At 42.4% G+C, this 20,482-nt stretch overlaps 1 protein-coding gene across 1 annotated transcript; it reads right to left on the bottom strand.

Moving 5' to 3' along the window:
- Positions 1 to 498: 498 nt before the first annotated feature.
- On the bottom strand, positions 499 to 20,284 carry NRSN1 (neurensin 1). Its single transcript, XM_012101209.5, has 4 exons — positions 20,133 to 20,284; positions 18,357 to 18,429; positions 12,863 to 13,060; positions 499 to 2,247 (listed from the first exon to the last, which is right to left on the bottom strand). The coding sequence occupies exons 3-4, from the start codon at positions 13,049 to 13,051 to the stop codon at positions 1,849 to 1,851; spliced, it is 588 nt and encodes a 195-aa protein (XP_011956599.2). The 5' UTR covers positions 13,052 to 13,060; positions 18,357 to 18,429; positions 20,133 to 20,284; the 3' UTR covers positions 499 to 1,848.
- Positions 20,285 to 20,482: the final 198 nt, after the last annotated feature.

Raw genomic sequence — 20,482 nt, forward strand, 5'->3', positions numbered from 1 at the left:
TCCACCAGTTGGGAGAATTTAGTGGTGTATTGCCCACAAGCACTAGAGACCAGACTGACTGGAACCAGAAGAATGTATTTTTCATCCTGGAGGCTCTTAAAAGTCAAGTCTCATCCTTGAGGATTCCTTGCTACACATCACAGAAGTCAACATGGAAAGCCTCACAGTGTTACCTTGCACAGGTGCCTGGGAGCTTGAATGAAGCTTGAATGAGGCTTCTGAGAACACAAGTAAAATGGCATTGCCAAGGGAAGGTAAGAACCCGAGGAAACTAGAACAGTTTCTCCCAAATGTGGCCAGCGATCCTTGTGAAGGATGCTGATCTGCTGCCTGTTTGATGCTGGACGATGCAAAAGAAACCATGTGCACAAGAGCACTAATTGCTTCATTTATTCTTCCACTTCGCCAGGGGACCTGCAGAGCTCACTCAGCCTCAGAATGGAAAATTACATGTTGGAGAGAAACAGCCACGCCGAAGGAATGACAAGACAATTCAGGTTCTGCTCGTTCACATGTTTTATTTATCCAGTGAAGGAAGGAAAAAACAAAAAGACAGAATTTGAAGGTGGCACAGGTTCTGAGAGGGTATCAAGTTCACGTGTTCTGTTTTCCTCAGTCTAATTTAAATCCACAGATTAAATAGAAGTGCAAAGGGATGAGACGAACACTTTACAGGAGAAGAAAGTGTCTTTTTCGAGAAAGAAAACCCTCTTAAGGTTTATATCTACTCAGGGGTTTCTTAGTGGAGGATGGCTTACTTTTGTCTCTATAAAAATATGACAGCATTGTATAAACTGCTGGGGTTGGATATTTAGGAGTAGGTGGCATGGAGGATCCTGACTTGGCAAGTTTCTGGGAGTCCAGATCTGAAAGAATCCCACTGTGGCAAGAGCCACAGGAACACTGTAAACATCCTCGGTCATGGACACACAGCGACATGTGGCAAAACAAGACATCACAGACCAGGACCCCCATTCTACAGATGGGGAAACTGAGGCCTGGGAGCTTAGGTGCTTTCCCCAAGATCACGCAGCTAGTTAGTAATAGGAACTCAAATTTCTTGACTTTTACTTCAGTGCTTTAGGTCACTGCATAAATAGATTCTCCTAATAGTAATTTCTTTCCCAAGATTCAAAAGTGGGCAATTTGAGCTCTTGAGGTGGAAAAAACTGGAGAAGACAAAACAAACAAAGAAAGGTTTGTGGAGAATCCTGAAAAGTTTGTTTCTGATCTTCAGTTCAGTTCAGTTCAGTCGCTCCGTCGTGTCCGACTCTTTGCAACCCCATGAATTGCAGCACGCCAGGCCTCCCTGTCCATTTCTGATCTTAAGGACTCATATTATGTTAGAGCTAAAAGACCAATGTTTGGGTCAAAATCAGGGAATTTGATTTTTCCATGAACACACATGACAATATCTTACATGTAGTGAGACCAGGAATAGAAGGCAGCACCACACAGGAAAGGTTAGAAAATTAGAAAAAACAACACAGGAAAGTAAAATGGACCACGTTAGCCATTGGTAGGCTGGTCTGAACTGTTGAGTGCTTTCCAAGAACACGGGAAATGTCACAAAGTCACACGGTGTGAGAGAGGAGATCCAGAGAGCTCCTGGTGGGCACCCAGCCGCACCTCTTTAGGCAGCTGGGTGCATGTGCCCACGCTGACCCACTGCATCAAGGGTCCCCAGGGCCACTGAATGGAATGAGCCTGAGCTCAGTCACCACTCTGCCCACTGTCCAGCACAGCTCTGGGGCAGATCAACGCCAAAGCCTTGTCATCTCCAAACTGGCCTGCTCCCTTGCAACACTGGGTGTAAATTAGAGAGGGGAGGGTTGGGTGGAAAAGATTTCAGGTTGCCGCTAAGGGCTGGACATTGTGAACCCTGGACAGAGTAACTGGTATCTTTGTTTCTCCCGGGCCTGGAGCTCTTATAATGGGCTGAGTGTGGGCCTTGATGTCTGCGATTCGCTCTTTAAACCTTTGCTGAAGGAATTTCTCTTCTTTGGAGTAGCTTTTTGCTAACACTGACATCAGCAGGCACCCTGCCATGGATGTGCCCCCGATGCAGAAGAGCACGGCGCCTGCCAGCTGGCACATGTCAAGGGCTCCGTTAAACTGGACAGCGTGCGTGTCCACCACCACGAAGTTGGCCTCGCCAAAGGCTTCGATTTTGGGGGGCACAAGAAAGCCCACTGCCAGGACAGTCAAACCGAGAATCACGAAGACTGTGCCCGAGATGAGTCCGACCTAGAGAAAGACACAAATAAGATAGAGTGATGTGGTACTTCAGCTCCCTAGGGCAGGGCGGGTCTTGTTTGAAAGGAGAGATTTTTCCCAGCTGAAAGCCGACATGATTTTCTTTTTAAAAAAGATGAAAGGACTTTTCTGATTTTGATACCAGCCAGGTGCTGCCTCACTGACTTGATTTTTCCTTAGAGTTTTCTGTTTGTCTGATGCTCTGCAGTTGACAAAGCCCCTTTGGCTTATGTTGTCTCATTTGGTCTTGAGCAAGAGAAGAATAGCCTCATACCTAAGAGCTGGCATCACTCTCCCTACCAGAAGCTGGCCTGGGACCCCCATGGGTGCCATGTTGTTCTGTTGGCACCATCAACCTCGCAGAACCTCAACATCAGACAAGCTCATTCTGTACTCATGACGAAGTGAGACAAACCAAAACCACTTCACAATTTTGTCTAAGCACAGACAAAAACAAGGTCATTTACAAACCAGAAAATGCTATGCTCTTCCCACCCTGCATAATAAGAATGATTATTGATTCTTTACCAATTACAGTTTTATTTAGTCTTACTCTAGTCTGCCATGGAGAAGAAAATGGCAACCCACTCCAATATTCTTGCCTGGAGAATCCCAGGGACAGAGGAGCCTGGTGGGCTGCTGTCTATGGGGTTGCACAGTCGGACATGACTAAAACAACTTAGCAGCAGTCTGCCCTTGGGATAGATAAGATTTATTATCTTATACCTAATCATAGAATTGTCCCTGATAATCCAAAGTAAACTCCCTATGCCTACCCCACCCCCCTCAAATCACCCAACCAAAGCCCACACCCTATAATCCTTTCTCACATTCTCTTATTGAAATGCCCTTTGGTGTCATTTTCTCTCACTGTGATGAGCAATACACTCAACTTGTTCAACACAGAAGTGTGTTCCTGGTGATTTTGGCTGGAGGCCATTGACAGTGTGGAACAACTCACCCTTTCTCCAAGTTGGTGGAGAAAGAACCATGATTACCAGTTAAAGGCAAGGGAATGTAGCCTCTTGGAGGGTAGGTCACTGCCCCAAGGAGGGACAGGGAGGACAGATAGTGAGTAGCACAGGATGGGCTAGAAGCCACAGGTCTGACCCCAGGCCAGTGCTCTTTCTCCTCTAATATATAGCTGTTTGGACTTCACTTGTGCAGAGGTTGAGAAACGTTAAGAGCAGCAGATGGAGATGAAACTGCATTAGCTCAAGTTCCAATTAAGTGTAACCCACTGAAGATGGAGAGTGATATACTATTTGGCGGTTTAAGCTCAGAGGTTTGGAATGAACAGACTCAGGCTTGGATTCCAGCACTGCCAACTAGTACTTGAATCGTAAAAGGAAAGCTACTTAAACACTCTCATTAACTTTCCCATTTATAAAATGATAAATGATAATAGTACCTACCTCATAAAGTTGTGAGGACTAAATGAGAGCATGCATGAAAGCTTTCAGCCCTGGGCCTGGCTAAGTCACGCATTGCAATAAGTAGCTATTACTACTATTATTTGGAAATGTGCCTCTTGTTAAATTATGCTACATTGGCAAGAGCATTGCAACAATCTGTCAGTACTTGGGATAAAGAACAGCTAATATAGCTTATTTTTTAAACACATTTTTCATTTCCTCCTGTTCCTAATTGCTTTTAGTTAGAATAACAAGGTTGGAAAAATAACCAAATGCATAACATCATTTAATCTTGAACATCTAAAGTATATTTATCTAACTTACTTATTATAATTCAAGGAAATACACCTCATTAGATACTTCTTTAGTAGAAAGTTGGGATAACAGAAGGAAAACATTCACAAATCCATCACTCTAACAAAGAGGGGAGGAGAGCTAATGTTAGTGAGCACTGATCATGACCCAGCCACTGTGATTGTCTCTTAATCCTCACTAGCGTCTCATGAGATGTAGATATTTTTACCCCTATTTCACCTATAAGAAACTGAGGTTTATAGGGTTGAAGAAACATAGTTCAAAGTCCTTTTATTAAGCAGGTGGTGTGACTGGACTCTACCAGCTCGGTGTGACTTCTAAGCCCCACTTCCCACTTTCTTTCTTCCATGAGACTTCGCCAACTGATATTTTGTACATTACCTTTACTATTTTTTTAAAAAAATTACGATAGACTTTGTCACCATATATAAACAAATTTCCATTATGTAATATTGTAAAGAAACTGAAAAGCAAGAGTCAGTCGTCTGAAAAAAAGTATTCTACATAAGATATAAGTATTGCAGGAAAAAATTGGGTTGTAAAATATCACATTTTGGATGGCTTTCTACATTTTTCCAAGAATGGTGGCAAATCAATTCACCTTCAAAGACTAACCGTTATTTATAATGTTTAAAAAATGACTCATGTTGGAAAATTCTGAATGCCCAAACTAAATTAACTTAAATATCCATAGTGACATGCTTTGTATGTCACTAAATTACCTCCCTCCTCAAGAACTGGCACTAATTCTCCAAAGTTGAGGGCAGCAAAAACGTATCCATCTTCGTTTCTAAGGTTCTTAAGAGCAAGGGAGGCCAGGGCGCTCCGTCTTCTATTTCTGTCCTGTCTCTCTGCAGCAGTCGGTCTAGTCTTGCGCCCAATAAATATTCCTGACGGACTAACTTAAACCACCAGGCTGCTGAACTTGGAGCCAGGTGATTGATTCTCAGAGCAGTTTGCTCCTCAACCGAGCAGTGTTTTATAGATTAAAATCTACTCTTGGAATATCAGTCAGAAGCTAAAAGGCAAACTATGCCTTGCAGATGGCAGAACTGCTCACTTCAAGAACTGGAAAGTGGCTGGCCTCCCTAAGCCTTGCCCCGGTTCCCGGTTATATCAGAGGATTGGAGAGAGAGGCTTGCCATCTGTGGAGGGGAGCATGACGTAATGAATAGTACATAATCCCCAGGATTCTGAGGGTGCCACCAGTGCAAGTCTAATGAGGATCTCCAAAAGAGGTGCCCAGAGAGTGACTCCAAACCTGTTCAAACACATCAGGGAGAGCTTGGGGTGGTAGACATGAAGGAGAAACACTGAGAACACTGAGAGCGTCATAGTGGTGAGGAGGGATACTGAGACACATCAGTGTAATCCTGGTGCCATCTAAGCGTGCTGAATGGAATAAGAAAGAACTTTGGAGTGATGCCATACAGTATCAAAAAATTTGTCTCTAGATGTGGCTCTGACTTGAAGTAGTTCTAGGTCTAAGAGAAGAGAGGTTCTATTAAATAAAGTTTAAGAAAGGCAACACAGGCTTTTCTTTTAAAGGTTCTAAGAGAGTAAACCAGCTCTGTTTGGGGTCATGCAAAAGTCTTGCAGGGCTGCTGGGAGAGGGGCTGCCCAGAGTAGCTGGGTGCTGTGGGATGGTTAAGTCAACACCCCTGGTGAGAGAGAAGGGCCTCTCCAGGTGATGACACACTGACTATAGAGACAGCAGCAAGGGCAGGTTTCCCTGGTTTCCCATCCAGTATTCTTGCCTGGGAAATCCCATGGACAGAGGAGCCTGGCGGGCTACAGTCTATGAGGTCACAAAGAGTCGGATATGACTGAGCGACTATACACAAGGGCAGTTTTTGTGCTGTGACTTCTGATGACTCTGTTGACTCTGGGGAGGAGCAGTGAAAACCCAGTCTCTGCTGCTGGAAAGGAGGACTGGACAGGGAAGAGAGCTGGGATTCCAGAAATTCTGCTGCTGGGGGCTGCGAGCCAGAAACTGCTGTTATTTTGACCAACGTCCCCTTCGTTGTTCTGTCTGTGAGCTGATGAGATCTGAAAATGCAGTTTACTCCAAGAAGCAGAGCTGGCAGCAGGAGCAAGGCAGCTGTTCTGGCAGAGAGGAGGCAGTCATGACTGTTGGAAGCCAGAACCAGCGTGGCAGGGAAGAGCAGCATGTGGGGGGAAATTGCTGGATGGAGCTAAATGTGAAAGGAGCCATCTGGATTTGAGGTAAAATCCAGAAGAGGTGCAGCAAGAGTGAAGATGGGCTTTCCTTCATCCTCCTCTGCCCCGAGGGCTGTGGCTGACCTCTCCTTAGCAGCACCTGAGCTCAGAGTGGTGTCCCCTGCCAGACTGATGGCAGATTCTAACTCATCTGGCCTGACCCTCTTGTAGGGACACTGAGATTTACAAAGCAATGACCAGTGCAAGGCTGGGATCCAGATCCTTCTGTGTAGGCCTCACCTGGTACAATTTCCACAGCCCTTCTGGGCAGCGGGATCCCCCACTAGTTCCTCTAGCTCTGTCCCTCCGGCCAGTCAGCACATTCAATCACTTCCATCTTCAAAAGCTATTCCAGAACCCTGCGTTCCCCTCTAACTACTCCTTGAACTCATTCCTACCCTTGGCAGAAAAGCTTGGTCCTCTCCCATTGCACTGAAACCCGTTTCTCTGAGGTCACTGATGACCTCCCAAATGTCAAATCCCATCTTTCTTCTCCATATGTATATCCTGTAGTCACTGATTTTCAGCACTCAGGCATTCTTAAGACCATCACCAATGGTTTTCCCTGACACATTTCTCTCTTGCATCCATGTCTACATCTTAAACGACTCACTCTTAACCTGCTTTGCCAGAAACTCCTAAATTATTGGTGTTCCCCAGGGTTCCAGCCCTGACTCACATCGCTTACTCAATATGTTCTCTCTAGGGTTTAATTTTGTGGCCACAGTTTCAACTCCCACCTATATACCAATGGCTTCCAAATCTCCAACTCCAGTCTAGATTTCTCTCCTGGGCTGTAGCCCCATATTTATGATAGTCAATGGGAGGGTCTACACAAAGATGATCCAAAGGCTTTTCAAATTCCAAATATTCAAAATGATATTTTCTTCTTTTCTGCTTAATTTCTCTGCATTCCTGCCATCCACCCATTCACTGAGTCCCTCCTCATGCTGGTAGTCAATGGACAATTAAATCTTGTTAATTCTACCTCATCAGATTCTCTTGAATCTTCTCTCTCCACCACCACAGCTGCGCTAATGGTAACAGAGCACTATTAACTCTCGCCCATGTCATTGCAACAGCATTCTGACCGTGCCCCTGGCTAGGCTCATCTTTCCTCATCCATTTTTCACATGCCATCTGAGAAAAATGCTTTTTAGAAAATAATACCACGTGGTTTCTCTTAAGGGGTTTCCTTATTCATTTTTAGCAAGACTTTGCAAAGAAATCCAAGATATAGGCTTAAATTCTGATTTAGCTTATTCAGAATAAGGGGGGAATCTGGAGAGACTGGAACAGAAAGGAGGGGGGGTCTAGGGAAATGGGAGAGGTACCGGGATCATTTTCACTCTTACTAAGTCTGGGGAGGAAACAGTCTTGCCTTGTACCTGCCCACTGCTGTTGAACATCCTTTGAAAGTGAAGGGCTCAGTCGTGTCTGACTCTTTGCGACCTCATGGACTATAGCCTCCGTCCATGGGATTTTCCAGGCAAGAGTACTGGAGTGGGTTGCCATTTCCTTCTCCAGAGGATCTTCCCAACCCAGGGATCGAACCTGGGTCTCCCACATTGTAGGCAGATGCTTTACCGTCTGAGCCACATCCTTTGGGAAATTTCTCATATCGGCTGAGGAGGATAATCCTGGGGTGAGGAAAGAATAACTGGAGTGAGAAGACTGCTTCCATTAGTTCATACCTGCTGTATTTTGGCTGTTTGCTGCACAATGATAGTGGCAGCAGTCTTAGTCAAGGTCAAGTGAAAGGATGAAAAAGAAAAATTCTACACCAGCCTGTTAGGTTCTTGGCCAGAGGCAGTGGGTGGCAGGGGGTAGGTGGGACTGTGTCATGCAGGATTTTGCAGACCCCAGCAGTTGCAGGCACTGGGAAAGTTAGCAGTGCCAGAGGCAGTCATGCAGGCATCTATAATGTGAGGCCCAGAGCGTGGGTATAACACTGTGTGTGTGTGGTGTGGTGGTGATGGGGTGAGGCTGTTTGTTCCTGGTTGTGAGTCAACCTTCCCAAGAAAGTCTTGACTTATTCCCTTACCCTCTCACTGTACTCAATCAAGCTGGAAGGTTCTGGAGACATTTCTACTTCACAGCCTTTCAAAGTCTCTGTGATCCAGCTCTTGTATACACTCCCATGTTCTTCTTTTGGTTCATCCCTTGGCCTCTGTGCTCCACCCTTAGCCCAGCCACACTGAACCACTGGCATCTCCCAAGCCTGCCATCTTCTCTCACGATGCAGCTTCTGCAATGCTTTTCTTTCTCTTGGGAAGGATGCCCTGTTCCTGTGAACTCCTCTGTGGAGTCACTTCCTCCCCAGGCTGCGTCAGGTTCTCCCTGCCCCAAACCCTGGGCTCCCAGTAAGTACTGCGACGCTGTCACAGTAGATTGTAACAATCTCCGTACACAACCATCTTCCTTATTTGACTGTGAACTCTGTCAGGTCAAGGCTATACCTTATTCACAAGCAAAGAAATGTCGTGTTCACAACTGAACCCAGAGCCTTGTGCACGGTAGACATATAAATATTTTTTTTTTTTTTTTTAAAGAACAGCATTGTGGAACAAGGTTATGTCAATCCATGGATAGAGCAAAGCTTCTTTGGGACCCCATGGACTGTATGGACTGTAGCCTTCCAGGCTCCCCTGTCCATGGAATTCTCCAGGCAAGAATACTAGAATGGGTTGCCATTTCCTTCTCCAGGGAATCTTCCCAATCCGGGGACTGAATCCAGGTCTTCCTTCCTTGTAAGCAGATTCTTTACCATCTGAGCCACCAGAGAAGTCCCATAAAGTTTCTAACTCAAGCCCGACTGATTCCAGTCTCCATTCTCATTAAGCCCCCTCCCATTGCTGCCCACACTAAGGAGCTGGCTCAGCAGCAGAGTCCTGCCGAGGCTCTGTGAATGTGGCGCCAGTGAGAGACCCCTTAGCAACACTATAGTGGAAGAGGGGTCGGGGGAGCCCACATCTTGAACTACTTACAAGATGCAGTTTGAAATGAAAAAGAAAAAAAACAAAACATAAAAAAGAATCATAATGGAAACATGCATCATCAGTGCCTCTCTCTGTGTTGATACCAAGTACTTCACACATTCACTGGCAAGAGTTCCCTTATATTCCCTAGGAGGCAACCCAGGAGTGGCTGGGGTATTCCCTTGGTAGAGATGAGGTCTCTAAGACAATCCATTCTTGGGTATTTCTGGTTGACTGTAGGCTTCTCAAAGCCCCACCTGGTATTTTATGATTAGAATGTGAGTTTAGGATTTGGATTTTGCTGGCATATAGCCTCTATGAGGCCATGGATGTTTGCTCGGCTTTATTCTCTGAACTAGGTCCAGTACCACAGGGAACAAATATTTTTGGATCTTGTTTGTGTGAAACAGAAGAGAGAAAATACTGAAATCTGAATTCTGGGGTTGGTAATTTACTGAGAGTTCTTTATTGTAAATCCATACCCATATATTATTTGATGGATTTATAGCTTCACAAATCGTATAACCACTAGTGCTTTGGAACCACCAGCACTTGCAATTTTCTGTATGTCAGAGGCATTTTAGGCTCTTGGCACAACAGACCTGTCAGGCAAATATTTGTTTTTTTGACACATAGAGAAGCAACCACCCACTTATCTGGGTAAATACAAGATGTGCCAAGCTTGGCTGTGTATTTCATTGGTCCAGGCCAGTACCAGTTCCTCAGAGGTAACACTTGTACAGAATAAAAAGGGTGGCTTGACCAATTCTAATACAGGGAACCTGCCAGTAGTAAGATTTTGAATCAACAGAGGTCTTGGGTAAACCATAGTAACAACTATATTACCCAATATTTTACTTATTAACTAAATTTCCAGTTTTATTTCTATTTCAGACCTCAGTGTTCCATATGACATCTGATAATAAGAGCGAATACATCAAATGCTTATTGAGTACCTGCCAGACATTGTACTAAGCTCTTTTCATATGTTATCTTACTTAACTCTCACAAGTGTGTGGCAGGTATTATACGTATCACTGTTAGAGGCTCATTAAGGTTAAATTTCTCATGTTCGTGCTTAGCCATGTCCAACTCTTTGTGACCCTATGGACTGTAGCCCGCCAGGCTCCTCTGTCTGTAGGATTTTCCAGGCAAGAATACTGGAGTGGGTTGCCATTTCCTGCTGTAGGGGACATTCCTGACCCAGGGACCAAACTCACATCTCCTGCATTGGTAGGTGGATTCTTTACCACTGAGTTACCTGGTATAATAGTTATAGCTATTAAATGAAAAAGTTGAGATTTGAATCCATGTCAGCCGAGTAATTGATGTCTTTGAACTGTGGTGCTGGAGAAGATTCCCAAGAGTCCCTTGCACAGCAATAAACTCAAACCAGTCAATCTTAAGGGAAATCAACCCTGAATACTCATTGGAAGGACTGATGCTAAAGCCGAAACTCCAGTATTTTGGTCATTGATGTGAACAGCTGATTCACTGAAAAGTCCCTGATGCTGGGAAAGATTGAGGGCAGAAGGAGAAGAAGGCATCAGAGGATGAGATGGCTGGATGGCATCACCTATCCAATGAACATGAACTTAGGCAAACTTCAGGAGATGGTGAGGGACAGGGAGGCCTGGCGTGCTGCAGTCCATGGGGTCACAAAGAGTCAGAAATGACTGGGCAACTGAACAACAACAGCCGAGGACAGAGTCCATGCTTATAATCATTACTTTGTTAACTGCCTCTTGTTGAATTCTATTGCCAGTACATTGGAGGTTTATGTCAGTATCAGTGTCTAAATTTCTGTGATATTTCAGGAGAAAGTTGGGGATGATTGGAAATCTCTAAAACACAGAATTATAGACTGGAGGGAATCTGAGGCATCATCTAAAGCTGAACCTTCTCAGTAGCCCTTCCTACATCCTTGTCCTTTTCCTGATTTATAAATGTTGTAACATCCGATGCCTTCTTCTCTTTTATGTCTGTACTCTCTTCTTGGATGACCTTTTCTAGTCTGGTACCTTATATACATTCTATAGGTCAGTGACTCCCAATTCAGGAGCTGAAGACTGGTATATTTAGATACTTCTGTAGATCTCCACTTGTGTGACTAATAGGCACCTCCAATGTGGTGCTGTTGCTTAGTCGCTAAGTCGTATCTGACTCGCCAATGTAGCAATGCCAAAGTCAAACTCTTGGTTCATCACCCACCCCATTGCTCTCCTGGTGTTCGCCATCCCAGTGAGTTATAACATCATCCACTAAAGATCTCAGGCTACAAGTCTTGGAGTCAGGCTTGACTCTTCTTTCTCTTATGTCTAATTCGCCAGTGTGTCTTAACAGCTGGCCTTCAAACTTCATGTTAAATCTGACTACACTTTGCCATCTCCATTAACACCATCCTAGTCTAAGCCACTATTATCTCTTGCCCCTGGGTACTTCAATAGACTCTTAAATAATTTAGCTACTTCTATCTTTGTGTTCTGTAATTTATTTTCTGTGCTATAGCCACAATGATCCTGCTAAAATATTGGTCAGGTTGCATCACTCATCTACTTGAACATTCTGGTGGCTTTTTGTGTCTCTCAAGGGGAAAGCCAAAGTCTTCACAATCACCTCCGAGGCTCCATGCAAATCATCTGTGTCCTGTCATTTTTCTGAAATTGTCACCTGTTCTTTCCTCCCTCTCATTCCTCTCCACCCAGACTGGATCTCTTGATGTTTTTCAAACACACCAAACTTGTTCCCATTTCAGAGCTTTTGGACTTGCTATTTTCCCAGCTGAGAATGACCTTCAGCCAAATTATTTTATGGTTTCCTCCCTCAGCTTATCCTGGTATTTGTTCAAAGGTCATCTTCTTTGAAAGGTTTTCTGTGATCAGCGTAACTAAATATCAGTTCTCTATCCCTCCTTAGCCTCTTATTCTGATTTAGTTCTCTTCATAGCACTTGCCACTATTATTCTTGCTACTTGCAAGACTAAGACTTGCTACTTGCTACTATTATTGTGTGGTTTATTTGTTTATGGTATGTTTTCCATGACAGATTGTAAATTTTGTGAGGGCAGGGACTTTTTCTTCTCCCATTTACCGCTTTAATTTCCAGCACTTCGCAAATTTTTGAATGGAATAGGTACTCACTAATTACATACTGAATGATTGAATTTCTTGTCCAGCAAGTCTCCTACCTTTCAAGGAAGCTGAAGCTCATAGAACTTTATGACCATATATCTAGTGAAAGTAGGGCAGGTAGACTGACCACTGTATTATGCCTCAGCATTAACTCTCTCCAGTACTCAACTATTTCTTTTACTAATAATTATTGTAACTTTTAAAATGATGCCATCCAAACCTGTAGGGGAGGCTTAAAGCATGTTTTGCCTTTGAATGGCTTTCATAGTTGGTGAATTTATGTGGCACATTAATAACAGTAGCAAAAATAATAATGATGGTGATTATACTTATTTACATTTCACCTGAAAATCAACAACTGGGCTGTGTTTAGAGGCTTTCTTCCCAAGATTTACAGTCTCCTTTCCTAAGGAAGAAAACTGCACTTAGTATCACCGAGAGGAATGCACATACAGAATCCCAGATTTCTCTGTTCTCTGCAGCTGAATTACTTACCGTATGAAATGACTTCTCCATTTCCTGAGTTAAATCCGTGCTCTTTACTTACCTTCCAGAATACTGAGCTCCACCTGTTGGGTGATCTCTGGATCTGGAAATCATCCTCATACTCCCAGATGGAAGTGGTACAGTCCTCATAAAACTGGTGCAGGTAGGACCGGACTCCATAGCGCTGGCGCCCGGCCTCTGTAGCAGCCTGTGCCTGCCTGGACCCACAGACGTTGCTGCAAGAACTCATCCTTCTTGGCTGGAATGACAACATCCACAGGCATCAGCCCAGTGAGCTCTGGCCTCAGGGTCAAAAGGCATATTAAAGGTAAGAACCAGGCTGAATAATGTCAGCCTAATTGAACAATGCTCTTTTTCTGGGCAGAAAAGATACCTTTAAAGACTTGTCTTTCTTACCCAAGCTGGTCTTCTTTACTGAATGCAAAATCACCCCAAACACTCAGTGACCTGAACTGGTTCTCCATAAGTGAAATGAGACATTAACAGTGCAGCACACTTAGATGATGCAAAAATTTAAGCAGGAAGCGCATGAGAAATGCAGCAAGGAAGCTGAGATTTTCAGTTGTCTTGACAAGAAATCTTCAATCTCTTAGACTCCAGTAGTGTTTACACTTTCATGTTAAAGAATTAGGCAGGTACGCTCACTTGCTACAGATGAAATTTGTCTTGGACTGTCCCTTTCAATGCTTAACCACGTTCCCTTGTGGAAGCTACATGGTGTTACATAGCAGTTTGAAATTCTGCCTTTGGATCTCATGTATCTTCTCCTAACAATTGAGAAATTGTACAGAAGCTTCATTTAAAAGTTGCTGAGCAATTTGTGCTTCATACTTTATTAATCACAAATGGCTTGGTCAATAATTAACACCTCACTGACTCTAACTCCAGATATTTCAGGCATTATTTGTTGATATATCTGATTACATGCGATGCTAGAGCATAATATAGAGAGTAGACCTACTTTTTACTATTTCCATTTAGTGTCTACTATAAGTAAAAATTCATGTAACTGTTTAATGAAACTAAGCTCTAGGTAGGTTGTTTAGGATGCTGCCTTCTTCAGATGCAAATTTCAATTTAATTTGATCTAATTTGACCTTAAAGAGAGGCATTTGTTATTAATACATGGCAAAAACAGACAAACAAGGAATTACTGAAGGACAGAAATTTTGGTAAGAGAATTCTCATTCTGGTTTTTCTTTAGTTTTCTGATCTTCATATAAGCAGACCAATAGGTAGCTGGAAATGTGAAATACTTTTTTAGATTTTTCAATTATCCTTTAGACGGTTTTCCCTGTATGGGCACAGTTTAAAATCTAGATAATTTTCCCTGTCTCAACGTGACAAAGCAAGGAACAACATTCAAAGGTATCTTCCTACTGGACCAGGGTTTCTCAGGGCCTACGTTACATAATACAATAAAAAGACACATTAAGTGTTTTCAATTACTTGTCATGAAACCAAAGCAGTATTGTTTATATACAAGAAAAACTTAATCTAAAATTCTAGGAGGTGTTCCTGTGTGGCCACTTAGTTTGGTTGGATATTATCATGGGGCTAAAAGCAAAGTTGAACCAAGGGATTCACTGACCCATAGCCACAAAGTGAACCCTTGAGAATAGCTTGCAACTGTGTGCCCTCAGCCACAAGTGGGTTTTGGCTAAAAGTTGTAGTCCGATTCAGGAAAATATGGCCCTGATCTTAGAAAAATGATGCAAACAGGTGTCACTGATGGTGACTGTTGACCTCATCTCTTTAAGTGTTGGTCAGTGTTACGTTTAGTGCCTGCCTTCCAGTGGCTTCTTCCTGTCTCAGGTCCAATTACCTTCTAAAGAAATCAACCAGGAGGAGAGAGCAGGGAAAGAAATTTTTTTTCTGTGTGTGTGTGTGTGCTTGCTTTTTAACATTTCAGAAGGATATTATTTTGTAACAATATCAAGATTTCAGAGTGTATTCTGCCTGATTAGAGCAATAACATCTAATAGACCAAATTCTTTTGTTAACCTAGTTTTCATATTTTAAATGCTAGGATGACCTCTTTAGTACCTTTTATTTCATGCTTACACAATGAAGATGATTAATAAGAGCCTATTAGTGATATAGAAGTAGAATAATTTTAAAGGCACTTTCTTCTAAGACATTCTAATAAACTTTCAGTCAAGGGAAGAAGGGATTAGTATTACTAAGTCTGCTTTGTCATTGAGGAAATTGAGGCATAGAAAAGTTATCTACTAAAGGTTATATGAGTCAGGGAGTAGATGAAAGATGACAAAACAATAAATGGGAGTATGGATTGATTAACAGATTTGCATAATCAGAACCAGCTCATGCAAATACATATGTTCAGGTTTTCTATAAAGCAGTAGAGACTTTAACATTAAAAAAGGCCAAAAATAGATATGATAGGTATTAAAAAATTCCCTCATAACAGTAGTAAGAGTTATCTTCCTTTGATGCTGAAGTTGTCCTTTCTCAGGATTTAGCTTTGGTGCAGAGCAGGACCTTGTGGCATACTGGAGTCATTCCCTGCACAGCTTGTTTCCAGAGCTCTAGGTTAAATGTTTCTGCTTTAGAGGATGAGACCCAGCAATCCAACTTGGCTGAACACGATATGAGTAACATCATAAAAGAGAGAGAAGATGTCATAAAACAAATGCTTTTGAGCCTGAGTGATAGATGGCTCTACTCTAAGTCAGAATGGATTTTCAGTGATGTTAGATACATTTCAGAAGAGAAATCCCAAGGAGTCTTATTCTCTTCTCTGGGCATACAAAGTACAAGAACATGGCTTTGGCTGTGACAGCCACACAGAGCAGAGAAAGGGCTCTAATGCTAGTTCTTGATTTGCAGCTTACTGGTATTGACATCTTAGGCAAGCTTGGTAACCTCTCTGGGCTATGGTTTCATCATCCTTAAAATAAGATGGCTGGACCTGATGACCTCTAATTCCTTCCAGATGCAATTTTTTCAGGAGTCTTTGGCCATGAATTTACAAAATGAGTTGATTTTTGTTGGATAAACAACTAGGTTTGGGAATTTCCCTCCTCCTCCCAAGTTCTGAATGATTGGTTGTTAGAGTGGTTTATTATCATATGCGTGAAGCTTCAGTTTAAAAGAGCATATAAGCTACTAGTTAGATTAGTTACTTGGTATTCAGGAGACTGAACAGTTGTGTGTTTGTTTAATGTTATTTCAGTAGAGGTAGTCCCTGGGTTTCATACATCTTTCCAAATATATCATTTGTTGGGATTCACTCTTATAGGAGATGGATCACTTGGTAGAACATGATTTTTAAAATATAACAGGTTATAGTAGAAATTTTGCACCTACAAAATCTCAACAGAGAGTTATATTCCTCATAGGAAAGTCAGTAACTTTTAGTCCTAGTATAGAAAATGTCACAGTTATACTTGGTTGATTGACACCTCCAATATTATAAAGAGGATACACAAGGTCATTTCACAACATCACTTTAAAAGCTGCGTGATGATTACATGATAAAGTAGAATTGAGAAGAAAGTGATGGTATGTGCAAAGGCACTTTAGCTTGTCTTAGCATTTATTTAATGAGTAAGGTTTCATGAGGATTCTGGTTTGTGTTTCGATAGGTATAGTAGCATCAGCAAAAACAGTAATGTTAAATCTATGACTGCTGTTAAGTGATGGATCCTAAAGGGGCTCCTTTCTTTAGAGAAAGCTTTAACATCCCAAGAAGTGTATGCATAGGGGAGGTGAGTGAAAATATTCTCTGATAGTGTATTTAAGTGAGTCCTTACGAGTATTCATTTCATACACATTCTAGAGAAGCCTGCTACATCCTCACCGCCAGCATGGCCTTCATGATGGAGAACAAGCAACGTTAGTGTCTGGTTACTTGGTCATCTATGGAGTGGGAACTGCCTTCATTCTTCCAGAAGAACTTTCTGGGTGTGGCTAAGTGAGGATACATCCATAGTCTTCTTCTTTTTCTTGTATATGGTATCTATCTTAAATGTTGTACATTAAATGGATATTCAATTCTTAGCAACATATCCTACCTATTATACACCAGGGACTCATAGAGACAGAAAAATCATTCCTTAACTGCCCCCACTCCCCAACTCTTCTGAGAGGCTTTCAACAGTGAGCACGATAAATATCAGCCCACTATCACTATCTATCCCCTTATCTAGATTTGTTCATAGCACTTGTTATTACCCAGTCCTCTGTGATGTGGTTTATCTGATGGTCTAATAGACTGTATACATGATAAACTGAAAACTTCTTGAGGCCAGGGACATTTTCTATCCTGTTTACCATTTTGAAATTTCTTGGCACAGGGTTCTAAATGAGTCGGTGTGGATGACGGTCTGAGTGGTCCTTGATTTTTCATTCCTCCTTTCCTTCGGTGCTTTTAAAGCCCTAGTTATATGCTAGATTATGTGAGACACTGGTTACAAAGATGAATGGGGCACACATTTTGCCCTCAGTTGACCCTTGGGCTAGAAGAAGAAACACTTCTGAAGTCCTATGTGCAACAAAATGGGCGCTGAAACGAGGTATTTACAGCAGGAAGAGGTATAAATACTGAGAATCCCTTGAATGACTATTCAGCTAACAAACCCATGCATGTGTTCCCATGATCCTTATGTGTGCCACTACACTAGATATCAGTTTTTGGAGATTTGAATTTCAGTCTAATAGGAACAGTTACTTTTTATTTTACTTGAAAAATGTTCACAGCCATGAAAATAGAAATAAGGTTTTATGCCTCATGAAGCCTTAAGAATACCAGAGATTTTATATTACTTGTCTTCATGGTCTCCTCGAGAGAAGTGAGGGAGAAAATTGAGGCCCAAAAAGTATGAGTGTTTTCCCATGGCTCTGTGTGTGAGTCAGCTGTGAAGCCAGGCACAGGCCTTGTTCTTTTTATTCTCTTGGAAAGATCATTCAATTTTTTCATACTGTTTTTCTCTCCCATAAAATCATTCTGAGATAATGAGAGTGAAGTTCTCATTAGAGCCACTTCTGGGCCACAGATGCAAGGTATATGCACAAAGCTGATTTAGATAATTTATCCAATACCACACCAAAAGGTCAATTCACTTAAAAGAATCAGTTAGACTCAGAATGGATGCAGGATGGCATGAAAGCCTGCTAACAGCTTTTTCACTTTTAAATCAAGCATTCTGGAATTATATAAGCGTGAACTTAAAACTTGAAAATGTGTTTCCACTAATAAATGATGGTTCATTCAGAGATACTTCATTGTCTTGGGACAGTGATAGAGATTGCTTCTCTCCAGTGTTAATTTTTATTCCTTCTAAGTTAGTGGATAAGCAGTCACTCCTATAATTTTTAAAGAGGGAGAGGGATAATGAAATGCAGTTATCTTATGACTTTACCTCTTTGAGATGTATTTTTAAATTAGATAAAACAAAGTCCCAAACCAAAATGAGCTGAGCAAAAGAATCCATATTTGAGCTAAACTTCTTAATCGGTGTGCAGATCACAAGGTGCTTACCAATTTACATGTGACAAAGTTTGAGTCTTACCTTTGAAATTTTCCTCTTCCTCTTCTTGTTGTTTACTCTTTGACCTTTCCTTTTAATGGCTCATTCTTCAAACCTAGTTAAGAATAAGAATCTCTGCAGAATGTGATCCAGATAAAAGTCTAAATTTCATAAGTCATTCTTATAACTTGTAAGGAATCATTTAACATCAACAAAAACATTGACAAAGGACTTCCTGTTCAAGAGCAGAGATAGTTTTTTTCTTTTTAGAAAAGTACAACATATTTTATAACTTTTTAATGGGCTCTCATGAGAGTTTATAAAGGAGATAATGTAAATGAAAAGGACTTTGTAAACTATAACACATTATACAAATATATTCTTATTTTGATATAATTCTATTCCATGCAGTCAATAATACCAACTAAACTGACCCACTTGTGTTTTACAAATTCTAAAGAAAAAGATTACTAGCTTCTGATAGAGACTCCAGACTTGATCTCTTTGGTGCCTGTTCCATTATAATGTAAAATAAACTTATAGCCATTGTGTTTTCTAATCTATTTACATACATTTTAGACTTATTAAGGCTCTTTGGATGATTTACTCAAGAGGTCGATTTTTTTACTCCTATATCCATTTTCTTCCTATCATGATCATTTTACTTTTCATCTGCCTAAGAAAAGCAGGTGCCCATGCAAGATTTAATTAAAAAGCCATTGCCAGCTCTAGAGCTATTGGTTTCCTACATTACTCTAGTCATGTGAAAGAAAATAAGAACTGGGGCGATATTTCTCAAGAGGCGTTAAGAATTCTTTCTGATGAACAGTTCCCCATCCATCTTCAGGAGAGTCTCAAAGGCTTGAGGTGGGTAAGCATGGCTGAGGCCTGAAAAACTGTTTTCAATATTTTCCTGGTTCCCTTTGTATGTACCATGGCCAAACCAACGTTCTTCAAGACATTAGTTTGTTCTGAAATTTTATTGTATTTCTGGGTCTGGATAAGTAACAGGAAACAAGTCTGTCTGTCTTTCATCTGTGCCTCTCTCTCTCATTAAGTGATCCCCCCCCCCCTTTTTTTTAATCTGTCGTCGTCCTCTCTTTCTTTGAAAAAAATTGACTCCACACATGCCCTTCACCAGAGGCTGGCCTGGTCTGGAGTCCAAGGAGCTGTTCAAGGTGCTGAAAATATTTCTGCTACAGAGCCAGGAACCAATTAAGTAAATAAAAGCTGTTCAGCTGTTTTCTTTGAGGTCATCAGCTTTGGTCGGACCCGCACCCAACGCCCCATTCTAACAACACAAAGAAGTAGGTGCTGAGATCATATAAAAAGTCAAAGATCTTTAGATAAGGCGAAGGAGAGGAAAGGGCAAGGAGCGGATATATTCAGCCTGGAAAAGAAATCAATTCAGCTTTGCAAACCCCCCAATACATATCTTTTTACTCCCATCTAATATTACAACTTTTTTTGTCTCACGGGAAAGAAACTCCTGAGTTCACCCTGTATACCTCCCAAATTCTTACATAACATAAACCACAAACCGCCAAAGAATGGAGTTGGTTACTCCTAATTTGTACATATTGGTGGATTTTAACACGCATGGATTTCATAGAGATTTGTGCCCATGTAATAAACGTAGTCGAATTAGGTGTGTGTGTGCGTGCTTGCCTGTGTGTGTGTGTGTGTGTGCGTGTGTGTGAAAGACAGAGAATATGAATATTTGTGCATGAGGAGAGAGAAAGGAAAGAAAAAGGGAGGAGAGGGAGAAAGACAAATCGAGCCTAGAAAACCTCACCCCTGGGCTCCGCAAGGCTTTACCTGCCCCCTTGCGATCCCCTGACCCGTGGAGCAAATGCAGCCAGTTAGCCGCAGATCTCTCGCTGGGGTCCCATCGCCGCCGCCGCCGCCGCCGCCGCCGCCGCCGCCGCCGCCGCTCCCGCCTCGCGGAACTCAGCCTGCGCGTGATTGACAGCTGGGCGTCCCGCGTGCCCGCGCATCCGAGGCCCGCGCAGCCGCTGCCGCCGCCGAAGGGGCGCGGATGTGCAGCGAGTGGGCGGGGCCTGGACTGGCCAGCCCTGCTTCCTGCCTGCGTCCCCAGTCTGGTGGTCCCTGGGCCTTCTGGAAGCCGGGGTCCTGTGCCTTGTGCAAGCGCGGGGCTGGGCACCCTG

The sequence above is a fragment of the Ovis aries genome, chromosome 20, assembly GCF_016772045.2.
Source record: "Ovis aries strain OAR_USU_Benz2616 breed Rambouillet chromosome 20, ARS-UI_Ramb_v3.0, whole genome shotgun sequence".
Lineage (NCBI taxonomy): Eukaryota > Metazoa > Chordata > Mammalia > Artiodactyla > Bovidae > Ovis > Ovis aries.

Coding starts and splice junctions, on each gene's coding strand:
- NRSN1 (XM_012101209.5), bottom strand. CDS start 13,051: ATGAGTTCTTGCAGCAACGTCTGTGGGTCCAGGCAGGCACAGGCTGCT. Junction 2,248..12,862: donor GGAGCTCAGTATTCTGGAAG/GTAAGTAAAGAG, acceptor GTCTTTCTCTAG/GTCGGACTCATCTCGGGCAC.